Source organism: Ahaetulla prasina, chromosome 15, assembly GCF_028640845.1.
Source record: "Ahaetulla prasina isolate Xishuangbanna chromosome 15, ASM2864084v1, whole genome shotgun sequence".
In the NCBI taxonomy this organism is placed as follows: Eukaryota; Metazoa; Chordata; class Lepidosauria; order Squamata; family Colubridae; genus Ahaetulla; species Ahaetulla prasina.
In genome coordinates, this window is record NC_080553.1 from 3,676,416 (window position 1) to 3,700,492 (window position 24,077).

Here is a 24,077-nt window from a genome sequence, read left to right on the forward strand (position 1 = left end):
GTGGACAGGTTTGGAACATCTGCAGCTGTGGCTTTTGGCAACCTCTTGCCATAGTAAGTGTTGTGTCTTGTCCGCTCTCACCGCAGCCGGGCTCTGCTTATCTGCTCCCGAACACGGAGGAATGTATGCCTCCCGGCCCCAGTTCTGGCTCCATGCCCAGACAAGCTGCAGAGGAGGGGGCACCTCCCGGTCCCAGCCCTGGCTCCATGCCCAAGCAGGTTGCAGAGGAGGGAGCACCCCCCGGCCCCAGCCCTGGCTCCATGCCCAGGCAAACGGAGCAGCTAGACCCCTCCCCCTCCTCCACAGCATGTGAGCCTGAGGAAAGTTTACTTCCAACAACAGCTGATTGGAGTGACCCTCGCATCAGAAGATTGCATAGGCGGAGGCAACAGAAGGAAGAGAGGGGCAGGCCTTAATGAGTGCTGAGTCATGGAGCCACACCCCATGGCCTATATAAAGGATCTGCTTTTTGGCAGTCTCTGAGTCAGGCAAAGTCGAACTTATCTTGCTGAAGTCACTTACTGGTCTCCTGCCTGCTCTGAGGACTTTGCTAGGACTTTGGCAGAGCTGCAGAGGCAAGCCTGATTCAGATTTCCCTGACCCGGCCGTCAGCGGAGGAGTGGGACACGACAGTAACTCTCTAGTGGCGCATTAAAGGAAATGTGTTACTGAAATCTGTCAGATTAAGCGGCTATACAGCTGTTCTTACTGTTGATCTTTTGAAAATACGTTTACTTGGTAGTCCTCGACTTAAGATCACAATCCAGCTCCATATTTATGTTGCTGAGAGAGACAATCGTTAAGTGAATTTTGCCCCATTTTACGTCCATTCTTGCCACAGCTGTTAAGTGAATCATTGCAGTTGTTAAGTGAATCTGGGTTCCCCATTGACTTGGCTTGTCAGAAAGTCGCGAAACGTCATAAATATGAGTCAGTTGCCAAGCATTTGAACTTTGATCACGTGGCCAAGTGTGAAAAATGGTCCCTTTTTTTCAGTGCTGTTGTAACTTTGAACGGTCACTAAGTTGTAAGTCGAGGACTACCTGAAGAGTGGTGGGGAATGGGGAGGGCCTTGGGTGCTCAGGAAGTAAGATGTCCTGCCAGTTCACTGTAAACTCCTGTATTTATTTTTATTTGTTTATTAAACAAATAACCCGCTCCCACAGAGAGGGACTTCTCAGGGTGCCGTCCGCCAAACAATGTCGGCTGGCGGCCCCCAGGGGAAGGTCCTTCTCTGTGGGGGCTCCCACACTCTGGAACGAGCTTCCCCCGGGTTTACGCCAAATACCTGACCTTCGGACTTTCCGCCGCGAACTGAAGACACATCTTTTCACTCGCGCGGGGCTGGCTTGAATTGAATTTTAATGTCAAATTTTTTATTAATTTTAAATGGGGTTTTTAATGTATGGTAAATTTTAAATTTCCAGGCTAATTTAAATAAGTTTTTTAAATCGCATTTTAAATTGTACTTTGTATTGTTTGTTTTATTTTGCCTGTACACCGCCCTGAGTCCTTCGGGAGAAGGGCGGTATAAAAATCAAATAAATAATAATAATAATAATAATAATAATAATAATAATAATAATAATAATAATAATAATAATAATAATAATAATAATAAAATTTATTGGCCAACCATCTTATCACATTATTACTCCGCAGGCCTCAGTATAGTTAGTCCTCAAGATATGACACCGGTAGTAAAAAAAAATCTAATTTCACCACTGGTTAAAACTACTTTGTAATTTAAAGTAGAGATTGTATAAAAAAGAGATTGTATAATGTGTTGCTTGAGATAGATTCGGAAAAGGATTTGGTAAAGGATTGTATGATAAAATGGGCACAGAATATTCAGGAACCAATAATGTTGGAAACATGGGAGAAAATCTGGGTTAGAAATGTTAAGTTTACACAAGCACAGAATTTAAGGGAAAATTTTTATAAGATGTTTTATAGATGGCACTTAGATCCCAAAAAATTATCATGTATGTATCCTAATATCCAAGCGAAATGTTGGAGATGTGATTGTGATGATGCTACATATTTTCATATTTGGTGGACTTGCAAGAAAATTAAGGTCTTTTGGATAAGAATTTGGTGGATTATTCAAAATGTACTGAAGAAGAAGATAAAGTTCCTGCCACAATTTTTCCTTTTGGGAATTATAACGGATTGTACAGGGATTGAGACTAAATTGATTTTGAACTTAATAACAGCAGCAAGACTATTGATTGGACAATACTGGAAGAAGAAGAGATACCTACAATAGAAGAATGGATATTGAAAGTTATTAATTTGGCTGAGATGGCTAAAATCTCAGCGTTTTAAAAGACAATACGCAGGAAAGATATTTAATTGAATGGAAAAATGGATTGATTATTTACAAAACAGATATCAGATTAAGAAATATCAGATTGCCTTTGAATAATTAGAAAGTTATTTTATGTAATGGGGAGGGGGTTGGGAGACGAAAAGCTTTGGATGTGGTTGTTTGGATTGGAAGGGAAAATTTTATTCTATGTTTGGTTTATGTATAACTTTACCTTGTGATTGACCCGGGAAGCCGGGGGGTGGGGGAGGGAGGGGGGTGTTTTGTTTTTGTTTTTTGTTTTTTTGGGAGGGAGGGGGAAAAAAGGGGGGAAAATGTTTTTGTTTTTTTATAAAACTCTTTCAATTAAAAAAAAAAAAACTACTTTGTAATTTACTCGTATGTTCTGAGTGTTTCCTCTCTGAGTTCTGCAGGAAGCGATTCTAACCTTGGCCGAGGGAGAGGGGCAATGAAGGCTGTCAAACCCTTGGGAGGTGTTCCAGTGGTCTCTGCTGGCTCTTCTTACCTGGCAGAGAGCAAAACCAGGGCGCTTCCCTCCTGCTACCCAGGCCTGCTGGAACGCATGGCATGAGACTAGATCAGGGTTTCTCTGCCTTGGCAACACTAAGCCATGTGAAATCTATCTATCTATCTATCTATCTATCTATCTATCTATCTATCTATCTATCTATCTATCCATTCATTCATTCATTCATTCATTTATTTATTCATTTATTTATTTAGTCAGTCACAACAGTACATATAAGCATAAGCATGAAAATAATTATATAATATATAAACATATATATGAGCATAAGTATGTAATAACTATATTAATTGGATATAATGAAAGGGAACATTAGGACAGGAATGGTAGGCACGTTTGTGCTCTTATGCATGCCCCTTACAGTCCTCTTAGGAATGGGGTGAGGTCAATAGTAAACAGTTTTTGGTTGAAGCTTTGGGGATTTTGGGAAGAGACCACAGAGTCAGGTAGTGTGTTCCAAGCATTAACAACTCTGTTACTGAAGTCATATTTTCTGCAATCAAGATTGAAGCGGTTAACATTAAATTTAAATCTATTGTTTGCTCTTGTATTGTTGTGATTAAAGCTGAAGTAGTCTTTAACAGGAAGGACATTGCAATAGATGATTCTATGAGTTAAACTCAGGTCATGTCGAAGGCGGCAGAGTTCTAAATTTTCTAAACCCAGGATTTCAAGTCTGGTGGGATAAGGTATTTTGTTGTATTCAGAGGAGTGGAGAACTCTTCTTGTAAAATATTTCTGGACACGTTCAGGTGTATTGATGTCAGAAATGTGGTGTGGGTTCCAGACAGGCAAGCTGTATTTGAGTATTGGTCTAGCAAATATTTTGTATGCTCTGGTTAGTAGTGTAGTGTTTCTGGAGAAGAAGCTACGCAAGATTAAGTTTACAACTCTTAAAGCTTTTTTGGCAATGTAGTTGCAGTGGGCTTTGGCACTTAGATCATTTGTCTGAAATGGTATAGGGTCTCCTGCTTGAGCAGGGAGACCGCCATGATTCCTTCGAGCTCTATTCTGATAGATTGATTGACATCTACAGATGTCGAGATGTCGTACAGAATTACGAGCCGAGGGATCTATACCAGACCATCCAACGAAAGCTTTTGTAAAAAACATTAACTTGGTTGATATCCTACCCTTCAGCTCAGGGCCTCTTTGGAGATGAAGCTTGTAAGTGCTGCTGACAATGTTCCTTTTTATGTGCCCCTAAAGTGGCCTGTTTAAGTGTCAACACAGTGTTTAATCCCATATCGATTAACTCCTCATTAGGCCCAACATTATATTTTTTCAGGGTCAGTGGTACGCTAACCAGATTGTCCCATTGCATTTAGGCCTTTCGGAAGAGTTGCAGGCAGCATTCTGAGGAATGGGACGGGCGTATGAAGGGAGTGGGTGGGTCTTTGTTGAGATATAAATCCATTCACTTTGAAGCCTTGGTTCATTCTCTTGCTTTATAAGGAGTTCTTGGGTGCCTGCTAATAATATTCAGCCATGAGACTGAGGACTGGTATGGGGTCTGAAATGATATAGGGCAGTGGTGGTGAACCTGGTAAGAGTGCCAAACAGATACGAGCTTCGTGTGCTTCGCACGGCTCCTCCCCCATGCGCTGTGTGCGCAACCGCACCATCTGCATATTTTATTTTTATTTTTATTTTATTTTATTTATTTTGTCACAACAATATATGTAGGAATCATACAAAAGATTATATAGTATATAAACTTATATGGGTAAATATAAGGAGGTACAAGCATATATATAGGAAGAAGAAAAGAAAAACAATAGGACAGGAACGGTAGGCACGTTTGTGCGCTTATGCACGCCCCTTATGGTCCTCTTAGGAATGGGGTGAGGTCAATAGTAGAAAGTTTTTGGATAAAGCTTTTAGGATTATGGGAAGAGACCATAGAGTCAGGTAAAGTGTTCCAAGCACTGATGATTCTGTTACAGAAGTCATATTTTCTGCAATCTAGATTAAAGCGGTTGACATTAAGTTTAAATCTATTAGTTGCTCTAGTATTATTGCAATTAAAGCTGAAGTAGTCTTTGACAGGAAGGACATTACAATAGATGATTCTGTGAGTTAAGCTTAGGTCTTGTCGAAGGTGACGGAGTTCCAAGTTTTCTAAGCCTAGGATTTCAAGTCTGGTGGGCCACACGCAACCGCACGTCTTCACATGCATGCAGTTTTCACACAGCTCCCCATGCACTCTGTTGCACCATTTGTGCGTGTACATGGTTTTCAGGTGCACAGTGCACATGTGTGAATGCTATCTGCGCATGCACGCACTGTGTACCAGTACTCTCACACACATGCACAAATGCGCAGGACAGGTCCGAAGACCAGCTGGGTCCCCTGAATTGCACGTATGTGCTCCGAAGGTCCGAACACCAGCTGAGGTGTGCGCACATGTGCAGCTGCAGGTGAGTTGGGGGACAGCTCGCATGCCCAGAAAAATAGCTCTGCGTGACACTTCCGGCACGCATGCCATAGGTGGAGATCCTATACCTTCACGGGTATAGGATCTCCTGCTTGAGCTGGGAGCTGGACCAGAAGATCTCCAAGGTCCTGTTCCAGATCTGTTCTGATTGATTAAATGGCATTCCAGGGAAGTTCTTGTCCTTATGTGCAGAAATCAAGCATCACTGAAAGATAAGCTGCCCGGCTTCCATTTGGACACATCCAGGAAAAGTGAGAGAGGAGCTGTTTAGGAAGGTCTTCCAACATTCAGGCAGGAACTGCTTTCCTGTAACTTAAATCCTTTGTGTCTTGCACTTGTGAACATGAGAGAACAGGCTTTTACCTTCTTTGGTGAGACAGCCTTTCTGGAGTTTGAAGAGGGCCATCCCACCTCCCTACAGCTTCTCTTCTCACAGCTAAACATGCCTTCCTCTTGATATCTTGCCAAATACAGAATAACAGCATTGGAAGGGACCTTGGAGGTCTTCTAGTCTAACTCCTTGCTCAGGCAGGAAACTCTATACCATTTCAGACAAACGATTGTCCAGTCTCTTCTTAAAAACTTCAGGTGTTGGAGCATTCACAACTTCTGGAGGGAAGTTGTTCCACTAATTAATTGTTCTAACTGTCAGGAAGTTTCCACCCATTGCTTCTTGTCTTGCCTTCTGGTGCTTTGGAGAATAGCTTGACTCCCTCTTCTTTGTAGGCAGACCCTCAAATACTGGAATACTGCTGTCATGTCACCCCTAGTCCTTCTTTTCATTAAACTAGACCAGGTGTGTCAAACTCAAAGTCCAGGGCCCAGAGCCAGGGGGCTGCCCTGGAAACAGTGAAGGACCAGCCCGCAGTGCCTCCGCCAGTGAAAACGGAGCTCGGAGTGGCTGCATGTGGCCCTCCCGAGCTCTGTGTTTAGTTGCAATGGCCTCCTGCAACCCTCCACCAGCAAAAACGGAGCTCAGGAGGGCCACTCCGTTTTTGCTGGCAGAATGCTTGGACCTCCACAGGCGCCCCCAACATGAGTGACATCGAACTGACCACGCCCACCGTGGTCACACCCACTCACACACCCCGATGTCAAACACAACCCTGATGCGGCCCTCAATAAAATCGAGTTTGACACCCCTAAACAAACATACCCAATTCCAGCAGCTGTTCTTTATATGTGTTTGCCTCCAGCCCCCTAATCATCTTTGTTGCCCTTCTCGGTTCTCTTTCCAGAGTCTCAATCTCTTTTTTAATACTATGGTGACCAATGCTGGATGCCCTATTCTGTCTTCCAACATAGGGCTTGTTTCTACTCCCCCGCCATCCTCTTTTTCCTCCTCTGAACCTGCTTCTGAAACCATCTTTTAAGCAGAAGGGACAAAGTGCTTGAGTGTAATCTACACACAGCAAAGCAGATAATTGTTGCCTTCAGGTTGACACTCTTCTCAAGCCCCAACAGTTCATGAATGGAGATGCAAGATTCTCAGGGAGCTTCATCAATCATTCTTTAATGCCAGGAAAAAGAGAGTCTGGAGGCAGAATCTTGAAAATGGAATTCGTGACACCCCGGCTGCCATTCATTAGTGAACTCATTAAGGTGAGAGTCTCACTGAATCATTTCAGCTTCTTTCTCTCCGATTGCTTAACTGAGGCACTCACGGCTCTTAGACCAAAATAGGGCTGAGCTATCCATCTATTCTGCCCTGGTCATGCTTGGAAATGCTCCTTTTCTTTCGCAACGTCCAAGCATTCCATTACAGCAGGGGTCTCTAACCTTGGCAACTTGAAGCCTGGCGGACTTCAAGTTGCCAAGGTTGGAGACCCCTGCCTTACAGCATACTTTTATTGCCCTGCAAATAAGAAAGGCTTCTTGCTTTTGGACCGAAAAGGGTCTATGCCTTGATGGAGAAATTGTAAGCCAGGTTTTTTTTTTCCTTTTTAAGCCAAATTGATTCCGTTGTTCTTGAAACAGGCCGAGGAATTGTGAAAATCCCTGACCAGTGAGAGGTAGAACTTTGTGCTTCAGCTTGTGCAGAGGGTTGGACTAGACAACCTCTGTTCTGTTCTCCCTCGCCTCCGTCCGAGTGATGGCTTAATTAGCCGGCACTATCAGCTCTGGCAGCAGAATAGCCAGCATCTGCCAAGAGCCTCCGTTATCTTCCATGACGCTGGTGAGTCACCCAGAAACAAACTTCAGCTCTTAATCAGTGGATTTGCCTGTTACAAAGAGACACAGCAGCTCTCGCTGCCTTTTATATCCTGTGGGATGTGGCTCCATGACTCAGCACTTCCTGGGCCTGCCCCACCCTTGCTTCTGTTGTTCCCTCCTCTCCTGCCTACGAAACCAAGCCTGATTGCCGTCAGCTGGGTCTGCAGGCGTGGCCTGGTGGGGGGAAGAGTCAGGGGATGGAGGTCTCATTATCTCTTCCACCTGGCCTGTTTCTGGCTCCTGGAGCTGAGCCAGGGAAGCCGGTGCTCCCGAGGTAAGTCCTGACGGCCCTTCCCCCTCACTTTCCAAGTCACTTTCTGGCAGGTGGGCTGGCTCAGGGGGCACAGACACAGCAACCTCCAAGGCCCCTTCCAACTCTATTGTTCTATGTTCCATGTCCTGTATCCAGTGGTGGTGTTCAAGTAATTTAACAACCGGTTCTCTGCCCTAATGATTTCTTCCAACAGCCAGTTTACCAAACTGCTCAGAAAGTTAACAACCGGTTCTCCCGAAGTGGTGCGAACTGGCTGAATCCCACCACTGCCTTCATCCCTTCCAATTCTGTATTCTGGTATGCAGTTGACCCCAATTGTCATGCCAATGGTCCAAGACGCTACTGTTTCCCATCTGGATACAAAAAAAAAAAATCCTGGATCAAAAGTTGACTCTTTCTTCAAGATCCAGAATGGGATGGTGACTTCACCCCAAAAAGATCCACATGATGGACAGGATGGAATTCTCTGAGCCCAAGAATATAAATGAATGTTTCCAAAATATTGCACAATAAGGAAAAGGGGACATTGATGTGGTGTCCTCCAAGCATGAGGAATGGGCTGTTAAGATGGGAGCTTCAGTGTGGATATAAGGCCTACTGTAGACATTTTGTAATTTTAATAAGGGGGCCTCAATCAATGGTGCGATTCAGCCGGTTCTGGTCGGTTCGGGTGAACCGGTAGTTAAATTGCTGGCTGGCTCCGCCCCTTCCCACCCCACCCCTTCCAGGAGTCCCCACGTGCCCCATTTTGGCTCGTGCAGGGAGGCTTCTTAGGCCCAAAACAGGCTGTTGGGGGGAGGCAGTGCCCCCCACGCAGCCCGTTTTTGCTCCCAGGGGGTTGCAGGAGGCCGAGTGCTGCCTGTCAAACCCCCTGGCCACACCCACCATGGCCACACCCACCATGGCCACACCCACCAACTGGTTGTTAAATTATTTGAATCCCACCACTGGCCCTCGATCCATATTTTCTGTGTGGATATTTGTGTTTTGTTGATGTTTTATGCGGTATGTTTGCTGCTCAGGGGTTTGTCAGATAGATTGGTGGTCCTACAAACATGGAAAATAAATAAATAGATAAGTGATCAGCATCTTTCCCATTAAAGAGCCCGTGGGGGTACAGTGGTTAGAATGCAGTACTGCAGGCTACATCTGCTGACTGCCGGCAGCCAGCAGTTCGAATCTCCCCAGGCTGAAGGTTGACTCAGCCTTCCATCCTTCCGAGGTGGGTGAAATGAGGACCCAGATTGTTGGGGGCAAGAGGCTGACTCTTAGAGAGGATTGTCAAGGACTGTGAAGTGATATATAAGTCTAAGTGCAATTGCTAAAATCAAGTCTGAGAAAGAAAAATAAAGGCAGTAGAGAGGCCCCACCTTAATGCTTTAATTAATATATGAGAATAAACAAACCAGATTTGGAGGATTCTGCAAGCTACATCATTTTTTCCCCTTCAATCAATCAGAATAGAGCTGGAAGGACTCATGGCAGTCCCCCTGTTCAAGCAGGAGACCCTATATACCATTTCAGATAAGTGACTGTCCAGTCTCTTCTTAAAAACCTCCAGTGATGAAGCGCCCACAATTTCTGGTGGCAAGCTGTTCCACTGGTTAATTGTCCTCACTATTAGGAAGTTCCTCCTTAATTCCAAGTTGCTTCTCTCTTTGATTAGTTTCCATCCATTGTTTCTTGGATCAGAATAGAGCTGGAACAGACCTTGAAGGTCTTTAGTCCAACCTCCTGTTCGAGTAGGAGAACCTATACAATTTCAGACAAGTGACTGTCCAGTCTCTTCTTAAAAACCTCCAGTGATGAAGCGCCCACAATTTCTGGTGGCAAGCTGTTCCACTGGTTAATTGTCCTCACTATTAGGAAGTTCCTCCTTAATTCCAAGTTGCTTCTCTCTTTGATTAGTTTCCATCCATTGTTTCTTGGATCAGAATAGAGCTGGAAGGGACCTTGAAGGTCTTTAGTCCAACCTCCTGTTCGAGTAGGACAGGGGTGTCCAAACTTGGTCCCTTTAAGACTTGTGGACTTCAACTCCCAGAATCCCTCAGCCAGCAAAGCTCTGGGAGCTGAAGCCCACAAGTCTTAAAGGGACCAAGGTTGGAGACCCCTTGTCTAGTCTCTTCTTAAAAACCTCCACTGATGGAGCACCCACAACTTCTAGAGGACAGCTGTTCCACTGGTTAATTGTCCTCACTGTTAGGAAGTTTCTCCTTAATTCCAGGTTGCTTCTCTTCTGGATCAGTTTCCATCCGTTGTTTCTTGTTTTGCCTTCTGGTGCTTTGGAGAATAATTTGTACCCCTCTTCTTTGCGGCAGCCCCTGAAATAATGCTACTATGTCTCCCCTAATTCTTCTTGTCTTTAGACTGGCCAAACCCTTGGAACAAAGCAGCCCACCCTGAATCTGAGAATATCCTTTCATGGGGGGCTGGGAGCTGCTTGAAAGGCTTGCTCAGTGAAGGGCCAAGGGCCTCAAGGCCAATGCACAACCCCTACTCCTGGTTGACCTCTCCCCTGAAAGGTTTGTCCCACTTTGCTTCACTGTAGGGAAGGCCCTGCGTGTCCCTTAGTGCAGGGGTCTGCAACCTTGGGAACTTTAAGCCTGGTGGACTTCAACTCCCAGAATTCCCCAGCCAGCTTTGCTTAAGGTTTAAAGTTCCCAAGGTTGCAGACCCCTGCCTTAGTGCCTGCGTGACCAGGAGGAGAGGCATTTGGCCAGCCTAAGCTTAATCCTCTTGTCCCTTCCAGCATCTGGCTGGAATCCTCTTCCCACCTGGCTTAGCTCAGAGGCCATTTTTCCTCATGGCCCTAGAGAGGATCTGAAGGGCTGCTCCACGATTTCAGATTTACAGATTAACAGAGTTGGAAGGGACCTTGTAGGTCATCTAGTCCAACCACCCTGCCCAAGCAGGAGACCTTCCACCATTTCTGACAGATGGCAGTCCGGTCTCTTCTTGAAAGCTTCCAGGGATGAAGCTCCCACAACTTCCGAAGGCAACTTCTGTTCCATTGGTTGATTGTTCTCACTGTCAGAAAATTCCTCCTTAATTCCAGGTTGAATCTCTTCTTGTTCAGTTTCCATCCATTATTTCTTGTCTGGCCTTCAGGTGCCTTGCAAAATAGCGTGACCCCCTCCTCTCTGTGGCAGCTCTTTAAGTATTGGAAGATGCTATCCTGTCTCTCCTGGTCCTTCTCTTCACTAAACTAGCCAGGCCCAGTTTCTCCAACTGTTTATCGTAGCTTCTCTAGTCCCCTCATCATCCTGGTTGCTCTTCTCTGCACTTTTTCTAGGCTCTCAACATCTTTTTTATAATGTGGTGACCAAAATTGGATGCAGGATTCTAGGTGTGGGCTTTTTTTTCACTTTCTATCCCTGCCTGCCAAAGATAAAGGCAAGGAAAGGCCATTGACTCAGCAAAAGGCTTCGTGCTGCCTCTGAGTCCCTTTATGTGCAGGCAGGAGAGGATTCTTATCGACTTTCTCCTGAAGGAAAAGTGCATCATCATATCTGCAGATCGATAGACTTGAGAGGAAGATGTAACAGATTAACAGAGCTGGAAGGGACCTTGGAGATCATCTAGTCCAGGGGTCTCCAACCTTGGTCCCTTTAAGACTTGTGGACTTCAACTCCCAGAGTCCCTCAGCCAGCAAAGCTGGCTGAGGAACTCTGGGAGTTGAAGTCCACAAGTCTTAAAGGGACCAAGGTTGGAGACCCCAGATTTAGTCCAAACCCCACCCAAGCAGGAGACCCTACACCAGTGATCATTAACCTTTTTGGTGCCAAGTGCCCAAAACGTGTGAGGGCATTCACGTGCCAGAACCCCCAAGATGCAATGCGAGTGCGCCCCCATGCATGCCCCCCCTGCACATGCATGGGCATCCCCTGCACATGGGCCCCAGCTCCCCCGCACCCCGTTTTGGCTGCCAGGTTGGTGCAGGAACCTTTCCGGGCCCAAAACGGCACAGGAGGGGTCTCATGCTGATCTCCCCATGCCTCATTTTGGACCTGGAAAGCCTCCTGCACCCTCCCCCAAACATGCACCCAGATGCCCCGCGCATGCACATGTGCATCCCCATCGTGCGCCCCGACCCCCGCACATGCGCAGTAGACACCCGAAGGCCAGCGGGCCGGTGGGAGGCGCATGTGCATCCGAGGTGAAGCTGGGCTGGGGCGACAGCTGGCGTGCCCACCAAGAGGGCTCTGCATGCCATCTGTGGCACACGTGCCATAGGTTCACCATCACGGCCTTACACTGTTCTGTCTCTTTCCCCACTTCGGAGTAACGAGCTGGCCTTTAGCCAGTGGATTCACGGCTCTTATCAGTCCTGGCAGAGAAATCGCAGCTGCCTGCCAAAGTTCAAACAAATGACTCACGTAGCAAGACTTTCAGCTCTTTTTGAAACAGTTCAGCTAAACTTTTGCTTCCCGTGGAGTGAGAGCAGTCCCAAAGCTCCTTATATATCCTGTGGGGTGGGGCTCCTGCCCCACCCTTCCTTTTGATGATGCCGCCTCTCTAATCTTCTGAAGCGCGGGTCAAGCCAAGCTTGATTATTATTATCAGCTGGGTCTGAAGGTGTAGCCTGAAGAAGGGAGGAATCATAGGATGACGGCCTCCTTACGTCCTCCGACTGGTCTGGTTCTGGCTCCTGGAGCCGGGCCAAAGGCATCGGTGCTCCCGAGGTAAGCCTTACCGGCCCTTCCCCCTCACTTTTTGAGTCACTTTTGGGCATGGGGCCAGGTTCAGGGGCTTGAGTCACAACATACACCATAAGCTAGCATGACTTCTGCTCATTGGCAAGACTAACCCTGATTAAAGCAGGAGAGAAGATGCAGGAGAGAAAATGGGTCTGGTTCTGGCAAGCGGCAAACCCCGGCCTTTCCCTCAGGCCTCTGAACGGTTACAGGTAGTCCTTGACTTATGACCGCAATTGAGCCCAACATTTCTGTGAGACATTTCTTAAGTGAGTTTCCCCCCCCCCATTTTATGACCTTTCTTGCCACGGCTGTTAAGTGAATCACTGCAGTTGTTAAATTAGTAACACGGTTGTTAAGTGAATCTGGCTTTCCCCATTGACTTTGCTCGTCAGAAGGTCGCAAAGGGGATCTTGAGATACAGCAACGGTCATAAGGATGAACCAGTTGCCAAGCATCTGAATTTTGATTGCATGATCATGGGGATGCTGCAAAGGTCGTAACTATGAAAAACAGTTATAAGGCACATTTTTCAGTGCCATTGTAAGTTTGAATGGTCACTAAAGGAACTAGCCATGCCCAGTTCCTGCAACCGTTCTCCGTATGTTTTAGCCTCCAGTCCTGTCGTGTCCCACTCCTCCGCTGACGGCTGGGTCAGGGAAATCCAAATCAGGCTTGCCTCTGCAGCTCTGCCCAAAGTCCTAGCAAAGTCCTCAGAGCAGGCAGGAGACCAGAAAGTGACTTCAGCAAGATAAGTTCGACTTTGCCTGACTCAGAGACTGCCATGGGGTGTGGCTCCATGACTCAGCACTCATTAAGGCCTGCCCCTCCCTTCCTTCTGTTGCCTCCGCCTATCCAGTCTTCTGATGCGAGGGTCACTCCAATCAGCAGCTGTTGGAAATAAACTTTCCTCAGGCTCACATGCTGTGGAGGAGGGGGAGGGGTCTAGCTGCTCCATTTGCCTGGGCATGGAGCCAGGGCTGGGGCCGGGGGGTGCTCCCTCCTCTGCAGCCTGCTTGGGCATGGAGCCAGGGCTGGGGCCGGGAGATGCCCCCTCCTCAGCCTGTCTGGGCATGGAGCCAGGGCTGGGGCCGGGAGGACATTCTTCAGCGTTCGGAAGCAGATAAGCAGACCCCGGCTGTGGTGAGAGCGGGGAAGACACAACAAGTCCCCTCATTATCTTGGTTGCTCTTCTCTGCAGTCTTTCTACAGTCTCAATGTCTTTTTTATAGTGTGGTGACCAAAACTGGATGCAGGATTCTAGGTGTGATCTTACTAAAGCTTTATAGAGTGGTATTAGCACCTCACATGATCTTGATTGTATCCCCCCTGTTGATGCAATTGAGGATTGCATTGGCTTTTTCAGCTGCCACTGCACACTGTTAGCTCATATTTAACTGGTTGTCCACTAAGACTCCCTCTCACAGTGACTGCTATTAAGCCTGGTTTCATCCAGTCTATATATGTACTTTTGGTTTTTCTTGCCTAAATGTAAGACTTGACTTTTCTCTACATTGAATTTCATTTTGTTAGATAGAGCCCAGGGTTCAAGTCTGTCAAGATTCATCTGGATCTTGAGCCTATCTTCTAGGGTGTTGGCTATTCCTGCCAGCTTAATATCAATCTGCAAATTTGGTACGTTTCCCTTCTATTCCCTCAACTAAGTCGTTTATGAAGATATTGAAGAGTACTGGGCCTAAGACGGAACTTTGTGGTACCCCACTGCTTACTTCCCTCCATGTAGACGTAGACCCATTGAGGACTACTCGTTGAGTACAGTTTGTCAGCCAGTTGTGAATCCATCTGGTGGTGATGCTATCTATCCCACTTTTTTTCTAGCTTACCAGAAGTAGGTTGTAGTCTACTTTGTGGAATGTCTTTCTGAAGTCTAAGTATATTATGTCCACAGTATTTCGCTTGTCTACTAATTTAGTCATTACGTTGAAGAATGAGGCTTTTCCTGTCACAGCTGGTGGAAAGGAAGGTGATGGGTTCTCTTCCAATTCCTCCCAGATCTCTTGAGTCATGCCAAACTTCATGGATACAGCAAAGGGTTAACTCTTGGCACTTCAGGAGAACAAGAATGCATTGTCAACTTGCTCGGTTCAAAACCAAGTCAAGATGGTGACCACTACCATGCAATTAAAACCCTATCCTCGGTGAGCTGTGGATGGCCAGGGCTTATCAGGTCGAGTGACTCATGGATCTCAGGTCATGGAACAGGGGCATACTTACGCCATAGAGCAGGGGTCTGCAAACTTGGCTCTTTTAAGACTTGTGGACTTCAACTCAGCAAAGCTGGCTGAGGAACTCTGGGAATTGAAGTCCACAAGTCTTAAAAGAGCCAAGTTTGCAAACCCCTGCCATAGAGGAGGTGCAAAGCAGGGAAGCCAAGATGGGTTACCAGGATAGAAAACCACAGAGCGGTGAGGGGTTGGTATAAACTCAGTTTTCCAATAAAGGAGAATATTTGTAGCTCAGGGTTGAAATGAGGGGTCCTTGGTGCTCTCTGGGCTTGCTTGTTTTCTTGCAGATGTTTCATGACCCAACGAGGTAACGTCATCACTGCTAGCCCTGATCTCAGTTTAGCTAAGCTCCCATTTCTTCTTTCTCTTTGTCTGCATTTTATGTGATGTTGGGTGCCCTAAAAGGAAAGACTGTGGTTGGCCATATATTTCAGAGTGCCAACATTTTATGGCTCAAAGCAGGAACATTTTTGCAATGTCCTGACCCTGTGGCATGTTTTCCCAACCCCCTGTACACCCAATACACCCCCTTGTACAATTTCACTTATTGCCTGCTCCCATCAGCTGCCCTCTCTACTCATTCTGCAAGAATGTTGGCTGTGTCGCCTGTAAGGCAAGTGTCATCTCCCCCACCTCCCAGTAAAGGCCTCCCCCATCTGGTGCCCTGCAGATGTGTGGCTTTCAATTCTCCTTGTTCCCAGCTTTATTGTCATGAGATTTGTAGGCCCACATCTGGAGAGTGTCAAACTGGAGAAAGATTAAGTGGGGGTGGGTAGGGGGAATCTGCGCCTTATGATGGATGAAATTATCACCAAAGGAGTTGTGCAACTTGAAGGATGGCAAACCTCTTGGCTTAAAATAATGATTCTTAAACTGGGTGGTGGGTTATTAGGGCAAATCTTGGGGTTAGATTGCAGTTGTTTATAAATAGGTTGTTTGTGACTCAATTTGGGACTGTTCCACAGGTAGTCCTCGACTTACGACCACAAGTGAGCTGGAAGAAAGGAAGGAAGGAATAGCTATTGCTTAGACTTATATACTGCTTCACAGTGCTTTACAGCCCTCTCTAAGCGGTTTATGGAATCACCCTATTGCCCCCAACAATCTAGGTCCTCATTTTATCCACCTCGGAAGGATGGAAAGCTGAGTCAACCTTGAGCCGGTGAGAACGGAACTGCTGGCAGTGGGCAGAATTAGCTTGCAGTACTGCATTCTAACCACTGCACACCATGGATGGATGGATGGATGGATGGATGAGAGGAAGGGAGGAGGGAGGGAGGGAGGGAGGAAGGGCAACAACATTTAGACTTATATACCTCTTCACAGTGCTTTACAGCCCTCTCTAAGCAGTTTACAGAGTCAGCCTCTTGCCCACAACAATCTGGGTCCTCATTTTACTGATGTCAGAAGGATGGAAGGCTGAGTCAACCTTGAGCCGCTCAGAATCGAACTGCTGGCAGTGGGCACAGTCAGCCTGCAATACTACATTCTAACCACTGCGCCACCATGGCCCCGTTTTATGCTCTTTCTGGCCACGGTCGTTAAGTGAACCACTGCACTCATGAAATTAGTGCCACAGTTTTTAAGGGAATCTGGCTTCTCCATCGACTTTTCTTGTCAGAAGGTCGCAAAAGGGGGTCGTGTGACCGCTGCAACCATCATAAATGGGAGTCAGTTGCTAGGCATCCGAATGTAAATCACGTGACCATGGGGATGCGACGATGGTCCTGAGTGTGAAAAGTGCCCCTTTTTTTTTCAGTGCTGCTGAAACTTAGAACGGTATATAAGTCTAAATACTGTTGCCCTTCCTTCGTTCCTTCCTGCCTGCCTGCCTGCCCTCCCATCCATCCATCCACGGTGCGCAGTGGCTAGAATGCAGTATTGTAGGCTAATTCTGTGCACTGCCATCAGTTCGATCCTGACCGGCTTAAGGTTGACTCAGCCTTCCACCCTTTTGAAGAACCAGATTGTTGTTGGGGGCAAGAGGCTGACTCTGTAACTGCTTAGAGAGGGCTGGAAAGCCCTGTGAAGTGGTATAGAAGTCTAAGTGCTAGTGCTATCCTCATGTGGAGTTTGGTGCCCTCATTATAGGGCAAGAGAAGGCTGGAGAAACCCTGTTTCTCTTACACGCACAGCCCTAATGCTTAGCGTGACTCACCAAACTCCCAACGGATTTGTCTTTCCTTGCATTTTTGGCATCATTCCCCCTCCCGGTGGTTAGAATGGCTTTAATTTCCCAAGAGAAGCCTCCTCCGTGTGACACGCTGTCAGCCGGGCACTCAGAACCTGTGCCTTGTTTTGCTCCATACAATGGGTCTGGAGCGTGTCAAAACCTGACAAGCAGCCAGCCAATGTCACCAGCGCGATCCAAATGCTCAGCCTTGAGGGGCTTTGGAAGAACTTAATAATCTCAGGCATGGATTGTCCCCTGCTTGCTGAGCAGGTGCCATCTCTCCTCCGAAGAGATCTCGCCCGGAGCCACGGCAGCTGCAGCTCTCTCTCTCCGATTGGCAGCTTCATTAAACGCACCGAGTGAGTTATGATGACAAGAGCACAGGGCTGGGTTAGGTTTCCCGGCTTTTGATTACCCGAAAGAGGGAACCGTCTTCGGTCTGATCTGTCCCTTGGTGCCGTTCCCAATGCCCAGATAAAATATCTGAGCCATAGCTATAATATTGACAGAACAAATGATCGTAATTTATTGATGGAGATTTATAGCCCTTTATATCAGGCTCGGAAATCTCTCCAAATGTATTCCTACCTCCCCTCTCTGCATACAAGAGGTTGGCTGCCAGTGGGGTGAAGAGAGGGTCTGTGACAATTCACTGTGGCCAACTCACCACTGCCAACAATATAATACCACTCTGTAAAGCCTTAGTAAGGCCACACCTAGAATCCTGCATCCAATTTTGGTCACCACACTATTAAAAAGATGTTGAGACTCTAGAAAGATTGCAGAGAAGAGCAACCAGGATGATGAGGGGACTGGAGGCTAAAATATACAATGAACAATTGCAGGAACTGGGCCTGGCTAGTCTAGTGAAGACAAGGACCAGGCGAGACAGGATAGCATCTTTCAATATTTGAGGTGCTGCCACAGACAGGAAGGGGTCAAGCTATTTCCCAAAGCAGGCCAGACAAGGAACAATGGATGGAAACTGAACAAGAAGAGATTCAACCTGGAATTAAGGATAAATTTTCTGACAGTGAGAACAATCAACCAATGGAACGGAAGTTGCCTTCAGAAGTTGTGGGAGCTTCATCACTTAGAAGCTTTCAAGAAGGGACTGGACTGCTATCTATCAGAAATGGTGTAGGCTCTCCTGCTTGGGCGGGTGGGTTGGACTAGACGACATACGAGGTCCCTTCCAACTCTGTTAATCTGTTAAGGCTAAACATGCATCACCTGCTGGTGTCTTGTCTCTCCTTTCCTTGAGAAGACGGCCTCAGTGTCACCCGAAGGAAGGCTGCGGTGGCTTTTTTGCATTTTGCTTGGCGCCAAGTGCTTGCCTTTTTCTGCTCTCTGAAGGTCGTGGCAAAAATAGCTGTTCTCCTGTTATTGGGCTCTGTTTGCACGGCAGGCTAAACTGGGTCAGCAGAGGTTAGTGTGTTGTGCAAACAGGATCCAGTTAATTAACTCCCGCAAAAAAACGGTAGTTAAACCTTCCCACCTAGAGAGCTGCATCACACGAATGAATCAGCTGCTCCCCTTCCCCAGGAGGGATCTTGCAAAAATGACCCTGGCCGAGGGACTTCCTCTCTTGCCAGCTGTGAGACTGTCTGTTTCTCAACCTCGCTGGCTGAGGAATTCTGGGAGTTGAAGTCCACCCATCTGAACATTGCCAAGATTGAGAAACGCTGGTCCGGAAGCATCGATTCTCAAGTTATCAATTCCCCTCCAGAGAAGATGGCAGTTAAGAAATATGAAATACAAGTAGTCCTTGCCTTACGACCACAATTGAGCCCAAAGTTTATCTTGTTAAGTGAGATGTTTCTTAAGTGAGTTTTGCCCCATTTTACGACCGTTCTTCTTTTGCCAAAACTTTTTCTATTCACCCTTCTGTCCCTCCCAAACAGGGTGAAAGACAAACATGTTAATGACTAGAGTCCAGAAGTTAGGAAAATCTGAAATCGTGCTGCATGTTGTTGTTTTTTTATTTATTTCATTTGTCACAACAGTATACACAAACTTGTCATAAAAAAAAACATATCATGAAGAATATATATATATATATATATATATATATATATATATATATATATATATATATATATATATATATATATATATATATATATATATATATATATATATATATATAAGTAAAGAATATGCATCAGCAATATTAATTTGATATAATGAAGGGAACAATAGGACAGGAACGGTAGGCACTTTTGTGTGCTTATGCACGCCCCTTATTGTCCTCTTAGGAATGGGGTGAGGTCAATAGTAGACAGTTTTTGGTTGAAGATTTTGGGATTTTGAGTAGAGACTATGGAGTCAGGTAACGAGTTCCAAGCATTAACAACTCTGTTACTGAAGTCATATTTTCTGCAATCAAGTTTGAAGCGGTTGACATTAAGCTTGAATCTATTTTTTGCTCTTGTAATATTGTGATTGAAGCTGAAGTAGTCTTTTACAGGAAGGATATTGCAGTAGATGATTTTGTTCTTGGTGCTCCAGATATTTGAATTGTAATAAACATTTCTGTGACATCCTCCCCAAGTAAAAAAAAAACTGTCATTTTTCATAAAAAATCATTTATGACTTCAGTCAAACTTACACAGGTGCAAACAATGGAGTAAGACAGAGTTCCCCAACCTTTCTGGCTTTGCAGACCAGTGGGAGGAGGGAACAGAGGGGGACGATCCCACGGGAGTCGCCGGGAAGCACACACATGCGCAGCTCCATTTGCGAAACTGTCGGGGAGCTTGCACAAATGGAGTTGTGCATGCACACGCTTCACCACTATCCCTGCTCACACAAGAGGGCACGGAATGCACATGCACATGCTTGCCTGCCTCTTCCACGACCCAGTTCCGAATGGCTCATGGTCCGGGCGTTGGGGATCCCTGGGATAAGAAATATCTTCTTCTTTCTAGCTTATTCCCGCAGGTGCAGGGTCCACTTTTCGGATCATCAAGCACCATTTTGCACGGTCAGCTGCATCTCCGGGGTGCAGGCCTGCGGCTTGCATGTCTTTGTTGATGGTGTCTTGCCATCTCTGTTATGGGTGCCCATGAGGTCACCAGCCATTGACTTCTAGTTGGTAGACAGTCTTGGCCACAGTGGAAGGTGCTGCTCTCTGGACGTGTCCATACCAACGGAGTCGGCCTTCTCTCACCTTCTCTGTAATTGGGGCCACACGAAAATGGTGTCATTTGTTTTTGTTTTTTTTCCAAAAAAGTTTTATTTTGACATTCTTATCCAATAACATATCCAATAACATATTTAATGTACCATCATATACAATTAATCGGGTCTGCCCGGTCACCACCCCCTTCCTTTTCCTTTTACTCTCCTTCTCTACCTTCTTCTACTTTCCATAACCATCCTCCCCCTCTCTTATCTACATCCTCTCCTCTTTCCTCCCTACTCCTTTCTTCTCCCTCTTCCCCTCCTCCTTCCTTTCCTCCTCCTCCTCTTCTCTTTCCTCCTTCTCTCTTCTACTCCTTCTTTCCCTTCATTCTAAAGTAGTAGCCAGGCAGGTCCGATCTTACATTAATTATACATCTTCAATCATCTTTGTACATTAACTATCAATCCATTTTCTGCCCCTCCCTCCCTTCCCTTCCTCCCCACCCCCAAGACTTCCGAGAACCGAGTACAGGGTATAAAACTAACAACAAAAATTAAAATCTAGCACAAATCATAATCCATAGTCATTCCTTAAAACCTCCACTCCCCTTCCAAAGACAAAGAAGATACTTTTCTTCCACTCCATTATATATCAGACCATTCCACTCCTAGAGTTCTCAGAAGTTTCCGATTGAGTTAGTATTTATTCTTGAATAAAGTACATAGTTTTTAATATCCAACCTTCATCAATCAATATCAAAACAACGTTCCATCTTCCAATATTCACCAAGGGTTCTTCATTTAGAAAATGGTGTCATTTGTGATGTGGTCAAGAAAGGAGATGCCCGATATCCAATGGAGCACTAGCATTTCCATGGCATGGAGAGAGCTTTTGTAAGAAATATACCTGTCGGCGTTTTTTCCTCTTTCCAAAATTTGTTGCTAATAATTGGCTCGAGGGAATTTCTTGTTTCAATTGGGGTCGTTTTACTCATATTTGTCTAGGCTGGGGGCCGTTTGTCTATTCTCTCATGCAGGGCTGTCAAACTCAACTTCATTGAGGGCCACATGAGGGCTGTGGTTGACCTCAGGGAGCTGGGCAGGCATGGCTGACTTGGTGGGCGTGGCCAGCTTGACACCGCTCTCTAGGCGTGGGCAACTGGGTGGGCGTGGCCAGCTTGATGCCACTCACTGGGCGGGGCCAGCTGGGTGGGCGTGGTCGGCTTGACCCCACTCATTGGGCGTGGTCAGCTGGGTGGGCATGGCCAGCTCGATGCCCCGCCCCAAACTGCTGGCATGTTTCCTCTTTGCATTGGGTAGACTGGGCCGAAGCGACATTTTCCAGGACGGTCCCTGGGCCAGATCCGACCACATTGCAGGCCAGATGCAGCCCACGGGCCTTGAGTTTCACACCCCTGCCCTAGTGGTACCTTTCAAACATTTCTGTTGTGAATCACAATGTTGTGAATGATCTAATCTGCCTCTTCCTTTCTCTTTCTCCCCCTTCCTTTGGGACGTTTTTCAGGAAGCAAACTGCTGATTTTGGTGCTGTGCTTGAACTTCCCATCCGAAGTGGAGTTGTGTCCCGGAGCCTGCGTGTGTTACAGTGAACCCAAAATCACAATCAGCTGCCAGCAGCAAGGGATCGCCACCATCCCCATCGAGATCCCAGTCCAGACTCAGCGGATTTTCCTACACAACAACCGAATCAACCTGATCCAGTCCACCAGCTTTACTTTCTGCCGCAACATTTCCATTCTGTGGATCCACTCCAACAATATTAGTCTGATTGAACCCGGTGCATTCTATGGGCTCGACAAGTTGGAAGAGCTTGATCTGAGCGACAACGTGAACCTGAAGTCCATCAGTCCTTCTACCTTCCAGGGCCTTGTCCACCTGCATACTTTGCACCTGGATCGCTGCGGGCTCCTGGAGTTGTCCACGGGTCTTTTCCGGGGTCTGTTCTCCTTACAGTATCTCTACCTGCAGGACAACGACCTGCAGGAGCTTCTGGACGACACCTTCCTGGATCTTGCTAACCTCACGTATTTGTTTCTGCATGGGAACAAAATCAAGAGTTTGTCGGAAAACGTGTTTCGGGGGTTGACGAACCTGGATAGGCTGCTGCTGCATCAGAACAGGGTCAGCGTGGTCCATCGGAGGGCATTCCATGACCTTGGGAAAGTGATGACCTTGTATCTTTTTAATAACAACTTGACGGTGCTGACTGGAGAGACGATGGCTCCGCTGGGGTCTCTCCAGTACCTTCGACTCAACGGCAACCAGTGGCTGTGCGATTGCCAGGCCCGGTCGCTCTGGGATTGGTTTAAGCAGTTCAAAGGGTCTTCCTCCGAACTGGAGTGCCACTTACCTGCTCAGCTGGCCGGAAGGGACCTCAAGCGCTTGCAGAGCACGGACCTGGAAGGGTGCCTCGACTCCTTCAACCAGGTCAGAACGAGCGTCTTCAGCACCAAAACCAGATCTGGCAAACTGCCCACAGCGGACCCGACGCTCGGTCCTCAGGACAACGGGCAGAAATGCTGCCAGTCGGAGATGGATAAATCTTTCATTTACGAAGCCAAAGCCAAGGCAGGGCCTTCTTCTCACAGCAACCGGGCTTCCCCTAACAACCCACTCAAGGATAAGGAAAATATGGCCAAAACCAAGCATCAGGTGGAGGCGGAGCTGCCCAAAAACGGCAGCAACAAGCACATCAACGACTCGCCCTTTGGAACGTACCCCAGTGCAGTCGAGCCCCCTTTGACCAAGTTGAAACCCGAGTTCTTGGGTCCCGTGGAGCCCTCCACTGCCCCGACCAAAAGGAGGCAGGGGTGTTCTCGAAGGAATAAGTCCAGGTCCCAGTGCCGTATGGCACAGCCGGCTCCCAGTGCTAGTTCCAGCGCCCCAGTCCTCCCAAGCCTTCTTCTGCCCCCCGTCATGTGGAGTCTCTTTTGCTTCTCTTGAAATCAATCAAGCCTTTGCTTTCAGGAGGGGCTCTCGGCTTTAAGAGAGGAACAGGAGGGGGGGAGGGGGGGAATGCAAAGCCTCTTCTCTCCATAGGTTGTGAAGAAGAAGTTATGCCCAGAGAAAAACGTTACGATGCTAAACATTTTACTGGATGCCTTTATAAACTCTCTCACACACACACAAAATCAACAACAACAACAAAAAGTGTAAATAATTTATTTCTTCCTTCTGGAATTTATATGTTTGATTTTGATTGGTTGATCTTGCCTTTGTCCTTGGAATTACCCTTTTCACAAAGAGAAAGAAAGAAAGAAAGAAAAAGAAAGAAAGAAAGAAAGAAAGAAAGAAAGAAAGAAAGAAAGAAAGAAAGAAAGAATAGAAAAATAAGAGGTCTAATAACCCCATATCTTTGTAATGTTCCCCTCACCCTAAAATCATTACTTGTAATTTGAAGTCCTAAACGATATTGCACATTTTCCCATCTGCTGAGATCACATCAGTGGCATTTTTTAAAATTCCTACGTTTCTGAATTTTGAGGTTTTAACCTCCTTTCGTTTCCACCTGACTGGGTTTGCAGAAGGAGGCATTTGTTAAAGAATGCTCCCTTTTCATTCACTGAAGACTGCAGTATATATATAAATATGAATATAGATATATATATATAGATATGCATTTTATTTTACTTGTGTACAAGTACAAAAAATACGAAATAAATATTTCTTTCTTTTTTCCTTACGGTGTTATCACCTTTGCACGCACACACCGCTCACACCTCTTCTGGGGGTCCTTCATTGTTGGAGTTTCTTCCTGGATTTGCTGGTTTCTGTTAAACTCCTACTAAGGTACCTGAGAGCCATTACCTGCCGGAAGGAAAGGCAGCGCTGAGCCAGGCAGGGCCACTTTATGCAATTTCCAGTTGGCGTCAGCAAAGGATTCCCTCCCAGAAAAGCCACTCTTGTTAATGGTGCAGTGCCCTCCCTGGCTCCCTGAAGGGTCTGCTCACATCGTGAATATTTCAGAATAGCTCAGAATAACAAACAAGGATTGAAATCAGGGCTCTGGCCAAGAGAGCTTAGATGCCAGAGGACAG

At 46.5% G+C, this 24,077-nt stretch overlaps 1 protein-coding gene across 1 annotated transcript in view; it reads left to right on the plus strand.

Annotated features, from left to right (window-relative positions):
- Window positions 1–23,690, plus strand: part of RTN4R (reticulon 4 receptor) — a 199,637-nt gene extending 175,947 nt beyond the window's left edge. Inside the window, exon 2 of the mRNA XM_058158563.1 lies at window positions 21,545–23,690. Within this exon, the coding sequence (XP_058014546.1) occupies window positions 21,545–22,983 (1,439 nt within the window). The 3' untranslated portion in view covers window positions 22,984–23,690. The remainder of the gene's footprint in view (window positions 1–21,544) is intronic.
- The last annotated feature ends 387 nt before the right edge of the window (window positions 23,691–24,077 follow it).